Below are 18,860 nucleotides of genomic sequence, written 5' to 3' on the forward strand. Positions count from 1 at the left end.
AATTTGTGGTAATGTTTTTAATCCACATGGGAAAACATTCATGCAGCACACAAACTAATCCAGTATACTAGAAAAAACCTAAACTTCAAAATAAAAGTTCACTTATTTACTCTGTAAATTCCCTAAACTTCCTCAGTTTCCAGACTGTAGACTGTAGATTTTTTTTCTTCTTCTTCAAAGAAAAATGATTAGGGTTAGAGTGCACAGCCTTCTCAAGATTCTGCGATTCCTTAAGTCATGAAAAGTTCACACATGGCCCCAATCCTCCTCCTCTGTAGATAAGACTCTAATGAGACACTGTAAAAAAAATCCACAGCAATTAGAGCATTAATGGATTTGTCAGTAAAACCGAGGATTGTGAATTATACCACATGTGTATGTGATGACGCCATCTAGCGGGTGTCTCAACTTCTTTTGGGTTGAGAGAGAGGGGGTAAGGTGTGTGTGTGTGTGTGTGTCGGTGTGCGTATTGAGATTGTTGGGGGGGGGGATTTTCGGGCATATTTTCCAGCACTGGATTGATTCCCAGCCTCAATAATAATGTAGTGCCGGCTGTGTGACACATGAACTGACACCTGCTGGTATTTTACGCCCTGTCCTCTTCACATAAGATATATTAAAAAATCAAATGGGCTCCAACCCAAACGGCCTCCCTCTGAAACTATTTGTTTTGCGCACAGCCGGGAGAGTGCGACTAATCCAATCCAATTTCCGGACATAGAGACTCGGTAATTTATTGAAAGAAAAAAAAAAGAAAGAAATAATCAATGTGTAGCTGTGCTGTTCTGTCATACTTCCTGGCATCTCTAATCCCAATTCAGACACACGCACCGTTACGGCTGCGCTGAGGGCGCAATAGACGCGTCCACACCGGCGGATGCTCCTGCTCTGGCTCTTTCTCAGGGGAGTCGTGTTTGCAAGAAAACGGTTGACGTTGACGTCAGATCTGTGAGTGACTTTACCGACAGGATCCCCACCGGAGCCCACCGAGTCAACACCGGAATCCACAGCAGACAATTAAGCCGAGAGGCAGCTGCCGGATGTGATTGTATTTTAAACTTTAATGGACACTCGGCGTCTCCAAACTCGTTGTGGATTCTGGGTTTAGCTCTGAGGAAGAGGGAGAGAGAGAGAGGGAGAGAGAGAGAGAGAGAGAGAGAGAGGGAGAGGGAACGACGCTGCATCTCGCCGCTGACAGAGAGACCACTTGTGCCGCCGTCACAACTGTGCCAAGAGACTGGGAGTCTTTGAAAAGCGACCGGAGCGCAGCCGAGCGGCATACCAAGCAGCGTCCCGGGGAGCGACGCGCCGGGCTGCGATAAAACGCATCGTCTTCAAGGTGCCGTGCGTGAGTGTGCGCGTCCACCTGGGTGCGCGGGGAACAGAACGCAGCAATGGCACTTTTCCCGTGTGGAGAAGAAGGGAGGACGGCAACAGTCACCAGCAAACAAATGTAAGAAAAATAACTGATTCCCTTACCCTTGCCACGGGTGCGCACCGGCGAAGAGGCGCAGGACCCGCAGCATCATCGATTTCGCACTTTGTGATTTTTGCGCTTTGTGTGTGTGACGCGGTGAACGGGCTGGATTGAGAGAGAGGCTTCACCTGAACGAAAAGACTGACATTTGTTTTAACCATGAACGCCAGGATCTTGTTTTTGCTTGTTTGTTCTGCGGCATTTTTCGCTGGGCTGCAGTGCGCCTCGCCAAGGACCACAGCGGGGATGGATTCCACCACCGCCGGCTTCAGCAACATCAGCAGCAGCGGTGGTGGTGGTGGTGGTGGTAACAGTGGGGAAACCGGGGGCAAAAGAGACTTGAACCAAACCATAAACTCCAGGATCAAGAGGAGAACCCTCTCTGTGGATTTTGCGGTCCCCTCTCTGTTGCGCAATTACCTTGCGGAGTTCATTAAGAGACCGCTGAACGGTGACTGCCAGACTTTTAGAGGATGTTACACAGTGCGCGCAAACTTGAAGATGCACTGCATCCCTCTGCAGAAAACCGTTTCCACTTTTGTGGAGCCCAGTTCTGCTGCTGCGGATTCAGCACTGAGGAACGTGTCTGCTGACGGACAGCTCCCCTTCTTCTACAAGCGGCCGCTGTCCAAAGTTCTGAAACTGGGCCTGACGAAAGCCAGCAGGAATAACAACCTCGCGGTGGTGGAGATCGGAGAGGATATAGTCAAGACCGGATGTGGGGGGCTGTCTGTGTACGAGGAGGCCCCTGTGTTCACCCTGGAAATGGACCTCACAAGTGTTCTGGAGTGGTGGCTGGGCGCGGAGGGGGGCCGGCTCAGGGTCCGCCTCATGCCCGAGAAAAAGGCGCAGGTGCCCGGGATCGAGGATCGGTACACGGCGGCCATACGCGCTGCAGACCCCCGCCTCTTCTTACAGATATCCTCTAGGGGTGAGTTACCCCTAATGTGACAATGCAAACAGATTTAGGTCCCCACAACAAGAGTAATACCTGGACCTCTCTCACACACACAAATATATATATTAGTCTTATAATTTCTATAGGATTCTATTCCATTCCCTTAACCATCTCAACAAATAACCTATCTCCAACCCTGTCCCCTAACCTGAACCTCAAAAAGTATTGTGGACATGTGAGGACCAGCCAAATGTCCTCATAGCTATGGTTGTTAACCTTAATTTGTCCCCACTACCCTACAAAACACATGTGCACACACACATGCATGCCCCAGCAGGCCTAAATCATGTTGCTCAGTCACGGTTGTGATTTAAGTTGTGCTGTGATTAATTTTTGATGTTGGATCCAGTGTGTGTGTAAAAATGCAGTGGTGGCTTTCATGGTGGCAATGAGCGAGCAAAGGAATTTAATGACCTGATGGCAAAATGACGACTGAGGATTGTGTGTGTGTGTGTGTGTGTGTGTGTGTGTGTGTGTGTGTGTGTGTGTGTGTGTGTGTGTGTGAGAGAGAGAGAGACAGAGGGAGAGAGAGGGACTTCTTGCATCTAGTTGCTGTGTCTGACTCTCCAGTCTCATGTTTCATTATTGATGCCCACCACAGCGGTGCTAAGAGACAAATGCATGTTGATTTAATTACCAAACTTTCATTATTTCCAGTTGGGATCCGCACTGAGTATATGCAACATCTTTAGAGGCTGCCATCGTTATCAGTTCTGAGATGGTAATTTTGAATTCATTAGCAGAGGAAGAGAGGTGCCGTGGCCTGATAATGACATGCCTGCACATTGCATAAGGCCGTAATGCAATGCTATTTAAGTTAGAAATGGCCCCAGAAGGGCATACTGGTTTCCCTCTTAACGATACCTTCTCAATCCCCTGTGCCACCCACCGCTTGAAGGAAGGTTGGGAATGTAAGAGAACAGGTTTTTATTTTGATTAGGCACAAATTAAGCCGTTATCTCCAAGAAAGCTTTAGCACTCAATACTCGAGGGCCCTTCCCTCGTTCTTTTGAGCATCGGCACAATCAGTGTAATTGCTTAATCACTTTGATGAGGGAGGCTGGCCCTGAAAAAAATGCAACGGAACCTATCGGACAAAAGCAGAGCGGAGGCTGGCTCGGCTCGGTGCTTATAGAGTAAGGAGGCAACCCCCCCCACCCACCACCCCTCCCGTCACCTGCAGGCATGTCTGCACATAGGAACACATGCAAACATGCAAATGCACACATAAAAATTAACGCTGTGCATTGTATTGTGAATTTGGTTGCATTTTCAAATGAAACATAAAAACTTGCTGTGATGTTGTAATGGCAGTGTTAGCCCTTTGAGCTGTATATGCAATGGTACACACACAGTGAACATGGTTTATACGTATCAAACTGTGGTAAAGAAGCATCTGGGTGCAGCAGCTCTGCAGCTCCTAGCAGGCAGTCCAACAACACAGCGGGTGGTGGTTTCAAGGGGGAAGCCGGCAGGGGATGGTTTTTGCAGTAAGGACATCATCTGTGGTGAGCACCTCTTTGTCATCTTCTGACCCATTAAACTGGTCCTGTGGATCGGAGTGGTTGTACTGGACAGATTCCAGATGTGAAACAGCATTCATGATCAAACGATCGACTCTCAATGAAGAGTACAATTGGAGGAATGTATGAGTTTTCTGTTATTAATCTGAGATTTTCCCAAGAGCCAGCCAATTCCTGACAGTGACATATGTTTGTGATCACGTGACAAAGACATCTAGCAGTTACCATCAGAGTGACTGAGGGGGATGTGTGAGGCTCACAGAGGGAGAGGAGAGGGCGGTACAGCGGACCAGCCAAAAACTGGACTTTGACACATGAGAGTTCTCCTCTCACAAAGATGACAGTCACGATCATCTCCTAACTTTAGCTAAAACCCATTAACACCCACTAACATCTGGCTTTTGTCTGCAATGTGAATGGATACAATTGGGATTCGTTTTTATTGGCTGTGATCAGCAGTGATGAAAATGTGACACCCGGGTGAACAGGATAATGTGGCAAGACAGCGAGGTGAGAGAGCACCTAGTTTGTCGGTGCATCTGTGAAGTTGAACATGACGCTCTGGGGGGAAAAAACAAGCAAGCTTCTTTACTGGCAATGGGAGTCAATCGACCTTGTTTAGTGTGTTTACTTGCTTTTGCCTAACCATGATGACACAGTGGACCATTCTAATTTCAACCCAAACTCTGATCTATCTATCAAAAAATCAACACGGCTTGTGTCCTTGTGTCCGTGTGCAGTAACTCGACCTGAATGGTGGTTGGAACTTGTGTGATAAGGACAGTTGATTTTGTCCTGCTGATAACTGCGCAGGATAAAAACATGTGTCGTTGTTGTTGTACAGGGCAGCAAACAACGTATTCTGCTGTTTAATTGAAGGAACTTGTTTGTACCTGTCCTCTGTAAACTGTCCTCGGTTAAGCAGGAAATTAGTTTGTGTGCTGACATGCACTGCATATCCATGGAGAGTTTTGTGCTGTGTAGTAATTCTGGTGAAGTGGTTACAGGCCGAAGTAACCAAACTCTGCTACCACATAAGAAGAATGACTGATCCGTTATCTACCTACTAATTCCACAAGTGTCTGTCTGTATGTCTCTGTGCCTGACTGCCTGACTGTTTGTCTGTCTGTTTGCTTGTCTATCTGTATGTCTCTCTGCCTGACTGTCTGTCTGTCTGTCTATCTGTCTGTCTATCTGCCACTAGATCATGTAGATAATTAGCTTATTTCTACTTCACCGTGTCGGATTGAGACAGACACACAGCCTGTTTGGCAGTTGTTTGAACAACATTCATTTTGTTGCTGCACTGCTTTATGTCGAGATGAATTACAGAGCTTTTAGTTTGAAAAGCTGCAAACTTGGTCTGAAGATTGTGTTGATTACTTAACAGAGCTCTGAAATTTGAAAGGTGAATTATTCAAATGAATATATCAACCACACACGTGAACAGTAATTAAGCAAATTTAGTTTTATTGTATTAAAATTATTCACAATAAAATCTCACTGCAGATAAACCAGGTGGGATGAACACAAAGTTTTCTCACTCTGCACCATGGACTGTTTATAAAAAGCTCTGCACAAAAACAATAAAAAAGTGACAGTATATTGTAGAACTGTTTGAGGAGGACACACTAATGAGAAGTATTCATTATTCTACTTAATTGATTAAGTAGCTCTGGAGCATGAACACAGAACAAGAGAACAGAACATTCCAAACAGGCAGGTTTACAACGGACACTGTACTGGTTCTATTTTAAAAGAAACAAAGAAGATATTATCTCAGCTCATCCATTGCTGTAGACAAATAACACTGTTAGTGCAAAGACAGAAGCTCCTCATTTAAATGAATAGGCTGCTGTCAGTTGTTTATTGCATCCATGATCATTTCTCTTATTTCACATCTCCTCCATCCTTCATTCTCACATAATGCAGTAATTGATCAAGTCTTTAATCATTGAGGAAAGCTCAGAGGAGCAGAGTGACTTCCTGAGAGAAGCTTCAGCATGGATATATAGAAGCAGTTATTCATTCCAAACGTGGTACAATGATGAGCCGCACTGAGAACACGTCACCTCATTGATTCTTTTTTTTGTCAAGTAGAGTGGGGAAAGGACAAATAACAGCATCAATAGAACAAAGCTCAAAACAAAGAAAGCAGCAGTTCCTATAGAGTTTGATTTGACAAAAGCAGCTTTGTCTCCGACTGCATGAATTACCAGCATCTGCCATGAATCTAATCCCAGCTCCTGTGCATGGCAGGGTTTCTGTTTATCAATGAATATGTCAATGTGACCTACATGATTTTACAACAAGACAAGCTGTCGAAACAAAACAGGCTTTTTTCTCCCTCTTTTTTTAACGCAAAAAACAAATGGGGATTGGCCAACCACATCTGGTATTTAGACAAAGAATCAGATAACAATAAAAACCACATCGTATTTGGCATCAATAAAAGACTAATATCCTGGTTTTCTGGTTCAGCTCATAAGGCTGCGCCTCCAGATCATGACATTTCTACGTCTAGGTTGTTTTGCTTTGGGCTTTTTTTTTTCTCTTTTTTTTGTTCATGTGAAAATTTAAAATTGGCATATATGGTTTCAGAAATTAGCATGATCACCTCCCAGCACATCAACCTACAGTTCACTTGAATAGGCTCCTGTAATATTACGCTATTCTATTGTGTTTGTAAAGGGTACACATCCTGAGTTTACACGGTTCAAATAGGACCTTTATTATAATTCTTTAGAATCAACACTAATGCAATCTAGTAAGATTTTTTATCTGCTAGGTAACTTATTATTCATCCATAACCATAATATTCATGTTTTATGTATGTATGTATGTATTATATGTATTGTATGGGCTTTAGGCTACGCTTAACTTACAAAATAATAATTACAAAAAAACTTGTGTGTGTGCGTAGAGCGAGGGTGCATGGAGGTCATCTTAACCAATTAAAGTCAATATGCTTTCTTTGCATGAAACATAATTATAATATTATTGCACAATATTATTTTTTACTATGATTATAGTATTTTATTGCAGTTTAATTGCAGTTGTAATTTTGGTTATTTTTTAATGGTTTGGCAACTTTTACGATGTGTTTCTCTGCACAAATGGCTCATTATTATCACCGGGCCAAATTTGACCTTAAACATCACAGGAAGCTTTTATTTCTAGACATCTGAAATAAAAAGGTAAACAAGAACAATTAAATGTGTCTTTATTGAATCAGGAACAGGATGAGTAAATGATGGCGTCCGTGTGACTTTGAACGATTGTTTGCATCATTGGTGACTCATGCCCAATTTGAGTTGAGATTCAAAACTTAATTATACTTTATTGATTTTCAGTTTGATCATAATTTAATGTTGTTGAAATTAATGATACCAAGCAAACTGTAATTGACATAGAATAGCAAAAAACAGTTAATTGCTTTGAATGTTAATTGATTTGATTTGAATGGCTCTGTTTTTGACCTTGAAAATAGTCACTGTGTTATGGGGCTGCATTCTTCGAAGGCTGCATTTTAAGACCGATTGCATCACAGTGGCACAACCAGACTGTCTAGATGCTTCTTCAAATGCAGCCAAGAAATTAGTAAACCTATGCCAGGATTCATTGCGCTTTGGTGACAAACCGAGCAATAAGGGCAGGAAGAGCTGGTGACTTCAATTACAGAAATCCTCTGTAGACCAGATAGTTTCATTTTCATTCGGCCTTCACAGTCTACACAGCCTGGAGACAGTTCTTGGGTAATAAAGGGATGAAGTTTGTGCTAATGCTGTTTGTGTGGCAATAGTGAAAACGTACATATAGCACCTTTAACTCGAGGCCTAGCTCTTTAGCTGCAGAAATAGTTTGCTCAGTCGACATGGAGATGGCTCCGCTTGGTTTCACATTAACTGGTGGACGTACAGTGTCATTTACATTACTTTGTATTTGGCTCTGCATGCATTTGCCACACAATATCTTTACAGAAGATATGGAAGAATCAAAATGACTAATATAACACTGATTATTTCTACGTAGTCTGACCAGAGCTCCAGCGTCTTTCACTTTGAAATGAATAAGCAGGCACAGAAAACGGACAGCTGCAACAGAGAACTGTCAGCTGGTGTTATATGGAGGTGCACGCCTTATCCTTAATAAGATGATTCATATTCTATTCAGAAAACAACTCTGCGTGTTCCTTTTCTCAAATTGAATTTAGCTTCACTTTATTCTATTTACTGTTCAGACTGTCATACAGTGACAGTTGTCCTGAGTTGTCCTCCACATGCTGTGTCCACACAGGTGGACTCCACAGCCGCCCCCTAGATTACTGTGCTGCGTGTTTGCAGAGTCACAGATTATCATGGGCAGTTATTACATTATGAGTTTCTACAATCACAACTGTGTTTACACACTGTTGATGCACACACACACGCGTGCGCACACACACACACGTGCGCGCGCACACACACACACACACACACACACACACACACGTGCGCGCACACACACACACACACACACACAGTCCATTCTTTTCCCTTCCTGTAACACATACTCTGACCTGCCAAGGCTCCACTCTGTATTGTATCGCTCTGTTGGTTATTTTTTCCACCCTGATTGGACAGTTTCTGGCATTTATCTGTGTAATGTGCACGCAACACTTGTTTTTTTGTCAGCCTCCGGTAAGATGCCGGCTATTAGCATGAAATAAATACCCGCCATGGCACCCAGAATAATTTGACGATCAGGCAAGCGTGCCTTTGGGAGTCAAGGCATTAAACGCTACATAGTACATTTATACTTTCTGGCCCTATGGGCCCTATGGGGGAGATCATTAATGAGAAATGTTTCTATGAGTTACAGTGTAGGAAAAAGGGGAAAACAGCGCAGGGCAGGTGTGATAAAGAGTTGACCTCTACTTTATTAACCTCTGTTATGTTCACCAAGCGGGGCCATAAATAGGCTGCAAGAGAATCATTAAATGATTTCAGCATTAGAAGCAGGAGGAAGTGGGGGACCCCTGCTTCATTAACCTGCACATACCTGCCACTGAGCTCTTTAAGATGTTCGTGTTCCTTCGGCACACCATTAGCAAAGAGTGAATTCATAAAACCACCTAGCGCATTGATTGAGGCCCCCGCAGTAAGAGAGTGCCACCATCATGCTTGAGCGGAGCGGCTGTGTACGCTGGGGCTTTTCTCCCCATGTTTGCCCCCTCAGCGCTGCCTCAAAAGCAAACACCCACTGTCGTGAGCTTCGGTTGAGCATCCCCAGTCGCTGCTCCTTAGAGAGGCTTAAAACAGAATCCTAGTGTGTCTGGGTATGTGTGTGCGTGCGTGTCTTAACCGTCAGGCAAATCTAGCGATTTCTTCTGAAACATAAAGAGAGCGAAAAGCAAATTTATAAAGATAGATTACACGCTTGGCACCTTGTTTACCCTGTGTTGCTTGTGGCTCTTCTGGAAGAGGTTACTAGTTGAAAGATGAATACATTTGAATTTTCCTCATCCTAAATGGATTTCTCTTGTCTCCTGACAAAGTAGTACACACATTACCCTCAAGAGCAGTTACGGTAGTTTGACTGAGGGTGTGAGGGGACGCCACAGCAGAAAATCTATGTTTGATTGTAGCTCATATCATATCTACCTTGTGCCTTTTTGACTGATATGTTGCTTCTGTACTTACTGCATATGTTCTCTTACTGATATGTTATATACTTATATGTCTACTTAAATATTCACACCGGGGATGAGAGAGATCCTGCTTTTCATTCCCATCTATGTTCTGTACAAATGGAAGAATTGACACCATAGCTTTTACCAGGTTTTCAAACTATGCTTAAAACTGAAAATGTGAAAAAAATATATTTTTTCCGTGTTGAATATCTGTAGATTCATATTTCTATCAATGAAAAAGATGAAATAATTGAGTAATCACGCCGCCCCATCTCTCTCAGAGTCATGGAATCTCATTGTTTACTGACTTCCTGTGAGTAAGTCTCAGCCCTGAGACAAAGGATGTGTCAGACAAGTCGCTTTATCACTCAATAGAAAAAAACGAATTTACATTGAACCAGACTTTATCTTGTTTGTTTTTCCACAGTTGAATCTTGAATCTAACTCAGGCTGCGCCGGTATGTGCAGCTGCATCTTCTGATGCAAGCAGTAGACAGGAAACCTATCCACAATTAAAATGTTCATAACTCAGTTAATTCTCATCCGATTATCAAGCCGTTTGCTCTGTCAGATGTGTTTTAATGTTACAGAATGTTTGGTTACATTGAAAATTAAGATTTTCATACTAATACATGTGATATTTTGTAGATGACAATGTTGTTATATTTCTATTCTATTTAAGATTAACTTAAACAAAACAATTAGGTTCTAAGTGCATTAAGCTGAATTAAATACCTTTTAATTTACTTCATTCATTTTTTGCCATGTATTTTGTTAAGCACTTTGTAAACTTGTTTAGATAAATGCTATGCAAATAAAGTTTGTAATTTAATTTTTTCATACTGCATGTAAAATGGCTGCCATGCTGCATTTTTCTGTATAATTTTGGAAATTAATTAAGTCTCAAATCATTGAAAAAAGACACAATTACAACAAACTCTTAATAACTGTTATATAGGCTTTATAATGTTGTGGACTTTTACACGGTGACAGCAATATTTACAGATCGGGTTCTTCAGGAAAACAAAATCTAATATTATTTCCTTTAGCGCAATTGATGGGTGTTGCTTCTCTACTGCTACTGTAAATAAGTATAAGGAGCCCAGTGGTATCAAATGCATGAGTATGGAAAACACCTTATTTCTATTATGGGACACAGACTGTTCAGGGTCATTGAGAGTGGTGGAAGGGTCAGATCCAGGGAGAGAGCAAGGTGACAGGAGACATTTCTCTGTCTATCCTCCCCCCCATAGTAAGACCCCCCCCCCCCCGGGTACCCCTCTCACAGAAGCTGAACTAGAGGAATAAAGTGCAGTTAAACACATTTGGTGGGAACACAGTTCGACGACACCGGGCACCTGCTGACATTTAATTTAGTGTGTCCAGGTGGAAGGATGCAAAGCTGCAGGGGAAGTGACATTATATTACAAGTGAGTGCATGGACTCGTGTCAATCAATGAGGCTCCTGACATTTAAAGCTTGTATCAATCAGCCACTAATGGGAAAATCAATAGGAAGTCAGAATGACATGTCACTTTATTATTTATGCATTTGTATGATCAATTCAGTCAAGCTTTTGGCCGTATGTGGTGACGCCCCGGAAGACCCGTTAGGCCCCGCTCAGCTAATCGATACTGCCGGTTATGCAGAGCGTGGTCAAGTACACGTGTTGCTGCTAAGTGGACTTGATTTCAGGACAGAGCGTTGAGAAAAGAGGACCTTTAGAAGAATAAGAGATCCTGAAAGCGAAAAGCAGAATCTTCTCTGCTGCAGCTCTCCAGTCTTTGTCTGGATGGAGTAGCATTAGTGAGACTGTCAGAATTCTGGATTCATTGATTTACTCATATTTACAAATGTGAATCATGAGGCATTTACAGCATCTGCAATATAAACACCTCAAAGCGTTTCTAACCATTTACAGAGCTCAAAAATCTGAATGCCTGACTGAGCTGAGTACAGTGAAATAAAAGGATTACCGCCCAGGAGTCACCGCAGACACATTCACATGCTGTAATTACACGTTAGACCCACATGAAATAATGCAAACGTAGCACTTTCTATTCCAATGGCCTCGTGCATGGCTGAAAATTAATGCTTTTTAATGAGACGCCCCCTGAACCTGCAAAAAGAGCACACATGACAGTCAAACTCAACAGGGCTGCCGTTGGTGTAATGAGACAGCTGATGCTTCACTTGTAGGAGGTGAAGAAACCATTTATTTGGCAGGCGGAGCTGGTGAGATGTTCGGCCTGTGCACCAGCCCTGACGTTGGCTCCATCTCAAGAGCTCGGGGAGTGCAACTGTTGCCCAAAAAGACAAGCTGTTAGCATTCTGTAGCTGGCCACGCTTGAAATATGAAAACAGGTTGCTAGCCAAAGTGGAGATTACATGTAAACACACTGACAATGTAAACAGCAGCCAGTGTCTTTTACGATATTAATCACCCTCAGTGTAGTTAATGCTCATATCACAGTTTTGTAAATTAGCCAGACTCAAGGTGACTTTGGCTGTGATTTTCATTTTCAATTCTTATTCAACGCCATCTTTTTTTTTCTCTCCTCCTCCCCCCTGATGTTTTAGTTATTTATGCCACTTGCTTGTTCTTTTTTTTTTTAAAGTGTGAGCTGCCGGTTTGATTAATGGCGATGCTTACTGTATGAGAGGCCTCAGCGCAGGAGTTGAGCTCATAGCTTGGTGTGGAGATGAATGCATACTGTACACCAGCTGAATGTGAAGTTCACACTTCCTCCCTGAGATGCTCCACTTTCATAATAAGAGAGATAAATAATGTGCATAAGTGAGTGGTCATACGTTTCTGGACATTACATAGAGAATTATTATTTTTTTATTTTTGCCAATTTGAAAACAATGATTGGCTCATTTTTTCCCCTTTGTTCTATCTATGTAGGTTATAAGATAAGGAGGGGTTCTTTTAAGTATTACTGCCCCAAACCTCATTGCTTTATATTCTCCTCTATCCTATATCACTGACCACATGCAGTCAAAACCTGTATTGTGAAGAAACAAATTAAAGACACTCAGAATCATGGAGAACAAATTATTTCTTTAAATGTCAATTAAATTTCAGTTTAATGAAATTACAAGTTAAACAAGTACTCTAGCTGTACTCTGTACTCTAGCACTAAGACCTCCTCCTTCTTAGGATGCGTAGACCACAGAGGCTGGAATGAGACAGTCTGGTCTACAGAGGATTTCTTTGATCAGCGTCACCAGCTTGCCTAGCCTTTACTGCTGTCACCTAGCAACAGGGCTGCAGTTCGACTCAACCAGAAAGTTTAAATGCCCCTTAGTTTTTTTATGTGTTCCGATGTATTGTTGTTTGCTACCACCGTTACCTGTATGGAAAAACCACCAAAGCACAATGAATCCTGGGAGAGGTGGGCTCAAGAGGGATCCACCACCAAATTTGCAAAATGCTTGTCTAGTGGCCAGTCTGGTGTCTTCACCTCCTAACAAAGCCAGTTAGAGCCAGTGCAGAGGCTGACATGTCCTACACGCACTGAAAATTGTTTACCAATCAAAACCAAGTGGGTCGGCTGGCCAATCAGATCACACTGGGCTTTATCAGAAGGGGGGCCTTCAGGAGAGTTCAGACAGAGGCTGAAATAAGGAGCTGCAGTAATGGACAATATGAGAAAAGTGAGGATGTCCTTTTTTGGAATTAATAGCACAAATTCAAATTATCACCCTGAATATGAGCATGATATGTCTCCATTAAAAGCATGGACCACTTATAGATGACCTAGCTCTGTTCTAACTGGTCCAGTTTCTTCTGTTTTCTGTCTTCGCTGGGGAATAAGGAAAGAAGCGGTAGAGTCACTTCAGGGCAGTATCATAATATTTGCAGGGGATGGGTAAGAACTGGGTGTTTTGGGAGCTTCTGTCAAGCTGGGGAAACGACCATAATGTACATAATGTTCATTAAGTGTGTCTGCTCTTAAAGGTCCAGTGTGTAAGATTGAGGTGAAAGGAAACTATTGGCAGAAATTTAATGTAGAATATTCCTCACGATGTTTTCACTAGTTTGTTTTATCTAACTGTTTTCTTTACCCCAGAAAAGGCCCTTTATATTTAAATACTTTATATTTACATCGAGGGGACCCTCTCTACGGAGGGCGCCATGTTTTTTCAGTAGCCCAGACTGTACAAAAAAACACCTTTTGAGTTTTTACTGAAGCTACCTCAGGTTATTTTTCATGTTAGGAAGGGGAGGGTGATGTGAGGGGTGTTCAGCTGCAACATTCAATTTCAACAATAGATATCACAAAATTCTACACACTGTACCTTTAAGTCACAATACAGTGAAATTCATAGTTCCTACAATGGGAGACCACCATGTTTTGCTCATTGTAACCCAGACAAATAGCACTCTGCTTAATGTATATCAACAGAGGTAATTGGTGCATATGCTCTACCCTGTAAAGCTTATATTATTGCAGCTAGGTCCAAATTTCTGTCTGTGGGTTTTCATGGAGTTAATTTATTGGCTATATTAACCTCTATAACTTGGTGCTGGATAGGTGGCGTACAGTGGGTTTATGAGAGCTCCTTGCTGAAAACAGCTGCTGCAGTCTAAAACAAGGTTAATAAGAGCAGAGTTTGTTGGCTAGAAAATGAAAACAATGATCTAAAACTACACCACAAGGGTCGGCAGAGCTGATGGGAACCTGCAGATGTGGGTAATCACTTGTTCTGCATCTGCCACAGAAAATGACCCCTTTCACAAATTAATGGAGAGTTTCCAGCATATCATTTCACTTTTTACAGTATTTGGACAGCTGGCAGGATAGCAGCACAAAAATCAAAGGGAATGAGGAAGATGGGAGCATTTTGGGGGCAGCGTAGCGCACCCGTAGTGTTTCCAGGCCAGTGAAGCACTACCACTAAGCTTTTCTCTGTTGTCAAGACTGTCCTTGGTTTTTCACTCATCTTAAGCCAAACTTACATTTGAGCTGAATCAAACCAGTCCCTGTGACGCTAACCGCTGAGCATGAAGAATCAGACGGGAACATGAAGAGAAGAAAAGCTCCCATCACTCACCTGGAGTTAAAAAGCCATTAACAGATGTGGCGCAGGCCTCATACACACAAACCCTGGCAGCCTTAGAGGAGCAGCCTGAGTGCTCTCAGGCCACATCCCCAGCTCCCTTTATGATCTGTAATGGGATTGTTGAGGAGCGCCAGCAGCATCCTCATCACAGGACAAAACCCCTTTAATGGGACATGATTCGCCATGAAAGGGCAAAGAAGAGCAGTTTCTCACTGAACCCGCTTATCCCTTGAAACCTGCCCAACCCCTCATCTTCACCACCACCATTCACCTTTCCAAGGGGACACTGGGCACAGCAGTGGCAGGGGTGTGTGCGTGTGTGTATGTGGGTTGGGATGAAGAGGCAGAGCAGCAGTGCAGTGAGAGGTGCTGTTTGTGGCTTATCGGAGCACCGGTCCCAGCATGCTCTGTGGCCTGGACTGGCTCAAGGGATGGAGGCATAACTTACTTAGTTTCTGAAATTGCTGAAAGTGTATATTGAGCTGTTTTGAACTCGCCAATGATTCCAAACAGCTTATCTTCTCAGCTGAGTGCAGTGAGAAAAGTTAGATGAAGTCCTTCATCTTCTGCTCAGTCATTTTTGCAAGTTTAAGTCCAGCTTTCTTAAGCAATAGTTACTCCACCATCCAGCCATTTATTATCAGCTGGGACAAAATTGAAAAGTGATGGATAAAGCCAGGGTAATATGTATCTTGAGACAGATGTTACATGTCCAAGTCAATTTATTAGTCATGAGGATTGCCAGTCAGCCTGTGAGAACTGTTGTGTTTTATGTGGCTCTGTAGCAACCTGAGGCCTTTCTCAATCTGCATTCTCTTCTGTTCTTGTTGACTTGTGAAACATCATCAGTCACAGTTCAAGTACTGTTCCTGTTCAAAAGTCTGCACCTTGCCAAGTACAGTCTAGATGATTGGATGTGCTTTTACTCTGCCCACATTACCGAGGATGCATCGCAAGGTGACCTGTGTGGACATGTGACATACTGCTACTGCTGTTTCATGGCATGAAGTTTTAAGATTTTGAAGAGAGGATGTAGTTGTTTAAACGTATTAATTTGCCTCCAATTTTTTCACATGCCAGCAAACCCTTTAATATGATTGTTTGATCAGGGCTCATTGAGCCCCACAGGGAGCAGCATTATCTCCTTGAGTCCTTTTGAAATTTGCAACTGGCTCTGATGTATCTGTAGCAGATAAACATTTTGTTTGTTTTGGCTATACTTAGATATCTTAGGTATACTCAGAGTCTAAATATCCACATGTTCCTGAGCAGATCTGGTTTGGTTCAGTGCAAAGTTAAGTTTAACAACTTTCCTTTTTTTAAAAATATAACTTTATTATTGTACTAGAGTGTTGTCTTTACACTTCTGACCACATTGTTTTGGGTAAGGGTTACTGTCCACTGCACAGTATGGAATTTAATGATGCAGTGACTATTGTGAAATAAAATTAACATGTAGGCAAAATTGTTATCAAGGGACAGCTGAGGTTAACTGGGACCTCACTGACTCACCTGACTCATGGGCCGCCAATAAGAGCCTTTACACCAGCAGGCAAAATGAGTCAACAAGAGGATGGGAGAGAGTATTGATTGTGAGCGCTCATTGCCTGTGTGTCTGGGGAAGGGTAGGAGCCAGGTTTGGGTAGTGTCCATGCATAATGATTAATGTCTTATTGAAGTGGCGGTGTGTCACTCTTTGTTTATGTTTTTGCTTTGCCCAGGGACTGCTGCCACCTGGCAGTGGCACAGTGTAATGGATGCTGCACTCAAGGGCCAGCACTTGATTAGTCCGCCCCTGGTCGTTGCAGCCGACGTGACTTAGTGCCGCTACAGGTGGTGTGGTCATTACACCGGCCACTGCCCCTTATTCAGAAGAAACCAGGGCACAGGAAGACGCCCGGGGACAAAATCAGGGTCCTCTGAATTTCATGAGAGAGCAGGGAGTCAAAGAGGGGGAGGGAGACCGTTGCTTTAAATAAACACTGTGTGTTTTTACGTGTATTTGTGTGTGTTTGTGTGTCTTTAGGACCTTTTCCAGCAACAGTATTAACCTTCTCAAGAACAGTAGAGCACATGGGGACCAAAATCTGATCCTAATGTGGCAAAACATAATTCCTGAGGACCTGGTCTAGCTTAGGGATAAGGTTTGGTTAGGCTGTCCACAATAAATGGAAGTAAATGCAGAGTTCTCACGAGGATAGCTGTGCAAACAAGCACATCATGCATAGACCACGGATTGCCAATACACACAACAAGAAAGGTGTTTGTAACATCACTGATGCCCAGCAACAGCACTGAAAGTGACAGTTATTGTTTATGTAACATTTCATCTTTGGATCTTCATGAGGCAAGAACGCTGATGTGACATTATTTCATTAATGTAGTTAAATAACAAGCAATGGTAAAATAGATTTGTCACAAGCCAAGGTTGATAAACAACATACCAATCTTGAAGGATAGGTTCATTCAATGCACATGGCATATGCAGAGTTACGGGTTGCTCGTCTCATTCTGATGTTAAAGCAAATGCAGCACTGTAAAAAAATGTTTACATATTGAATTGCGTCAACCTGGTGGCTGGTCACAGTACAAAATGATGCTTCCTCCATCTTAGTGGATGGATGAAGCATTCTTTGCTCACCCCAACAGGTCGAGGCAGACAAACGCCCACATTGAGCCTGGTTCTGCTAGATGTTAACGAGGGAGTTTTTCCTCTCCGCAGTCGCCAAAGTGTTCTATGTAAAGTGCCTTGAGGTAATGTATATTATGATATGGTGCTATACAAATAAAATTGAATTGAATTGAATGTACCAACTTAAAAAGTCAAAGTCAAAGTACAACTTCAAAAATGTTTTCTTAATGTTCTCATCACTCCTGCTTTAATTAGTTATTTGATGTTATAATAACAGGGGGAATTATTGACAGTGCCTATTGATGGGACCTTGCTATGGTAGCTCCAACTGCACAGACACTGACTCTGAATACAAATGTATAAGACGGCAGCGCTTGTATATCCAGTATATTTTGACTTAATGTTGAGATAATGGAGTGAACTTGAGGAAGCACCCTTTATATACAGTCTATGGTTTTCTTGCTGTGTATTTGCAGAACAAGTGTTTTACCCTTTTCTTGATACAAGTATGTTTGTGAATGGATTCAGTATGTTCTGGTTTTATAATATAAAAATTTACATATTTATTCTATTTTCCCTTGAATGGGACAAATCCTGCAGTCATCACATTGAGTTGTGTGTTTTGTATTATTGTTCTTTCCAACTGCTGTTTTCAGCCTCTGTGCCTCTGTGTCTACCTTCTGTATTGTAGCCTCTGGCTCACTCGAGTCAGTTGCACACTCAAGGACCTTTGACTGGCTTGTTTTAATTTACTTTCCCTCCCCATTTGCCTTGTTCATATCGAGCTTGACCCTGACCTTCACTCAGAGCCATGTATCCTGCCATTCTGCACAAGTGCACTGCATACTAACCTCATGATGTAACTCGTATAATTAGATACAGTATGTCTGTGAGAAGCATGTGCTGTGATCACCATTATCATGAATTGTGGACTTTTACAATTTAAGCTGCAAAACTAATCACTGACATTTATGAATGCAATGAAGAATGTAGCGGCCTGGCATGTCTCCCATCACTCTTTTCATAATTGCCATAACATTTCAACTTTGTTTGTATCTGTGGACGTTTACAAGCGTGCATGTGTCCACATACACACACACAAACCTCATTGCCTCTGTAGGCATTCGTATCCATGCTGGTGTGCATGTTGTGTGTATGTGTGTGTGTGTGTGTGTGTGTGTGTGTGTGTGTGTGTGTGTGTGTGTGTGTGTGTGTGTGTGGTCATTCATGTGTGCATGTCCACTAGGGAGCACTGAGGTGCTTTCAGGCCACACAGAGCCTCTTCCTCCTCTTTCTGATCTTATTGGAACAGTGAGCTGGAGCCAGCAGTTAGCAGCCACATCAGCAGTGTAAAATGGGGGTTGGAGAAAAAAAGATCAGCACCTGCTTGGTGCCAGCTGGACATCATGTTGACCTTGCCTTGATTGCGCAGTTCATGAAATCAAGCTACGGCCCTGGCCTCTGCCCCCTTTAACTCCACACTCCACTCTCTCCCTGCACACAAACACCTGCCTTTTCTCCATGTCTTA

General features: G+C 42.7%; 1 protein-coding gene across 2 annotated transcripts in view; it reads left to right on the forward strand.

The window, feature by feature from the left end:
- The first annotated feature begins 855 nt into the window (after positions 1 to 855).
- Positions 856 to 18,860, forward strand: part of alk (ALK receptor tyrosine kinase) — a 340,767-nt gene continuing 322,762 nt past the window's right edge. The window contains exon 1 of one of the 2 annotated variants that reach the window (XM_020084757.2): positions 856 to 2,408. In XM_020084757.2, the coding sequence (XP_019940316.2) occupies positions 1,637 to 2,408 (772 nt within the window). In that variant the 5' untranslated portion in view covers positions 856 to 1,636. The remainder of the gene's footprint in view (positions 2,409 to 18,860) is intronic. The other variant, XM_069535974.1, reaches the window with a different exon arrangement.

This window comes from Paralichthys olivaceus, chromosome 12 (genome assembly GCF_024713975.1).
Source record: "Paralichthys olivaceus isolate ysfri-2021 chromosome 12, ASM2471397v2, whole genome shotgun sequence".
Lineage (NCBI taxonomy): Eukaryota > Metazoa > Chordata > Actinopteri > Pleuronectiformes > Paralichthyidae > Paralichthys > Paralichthys olivaceus.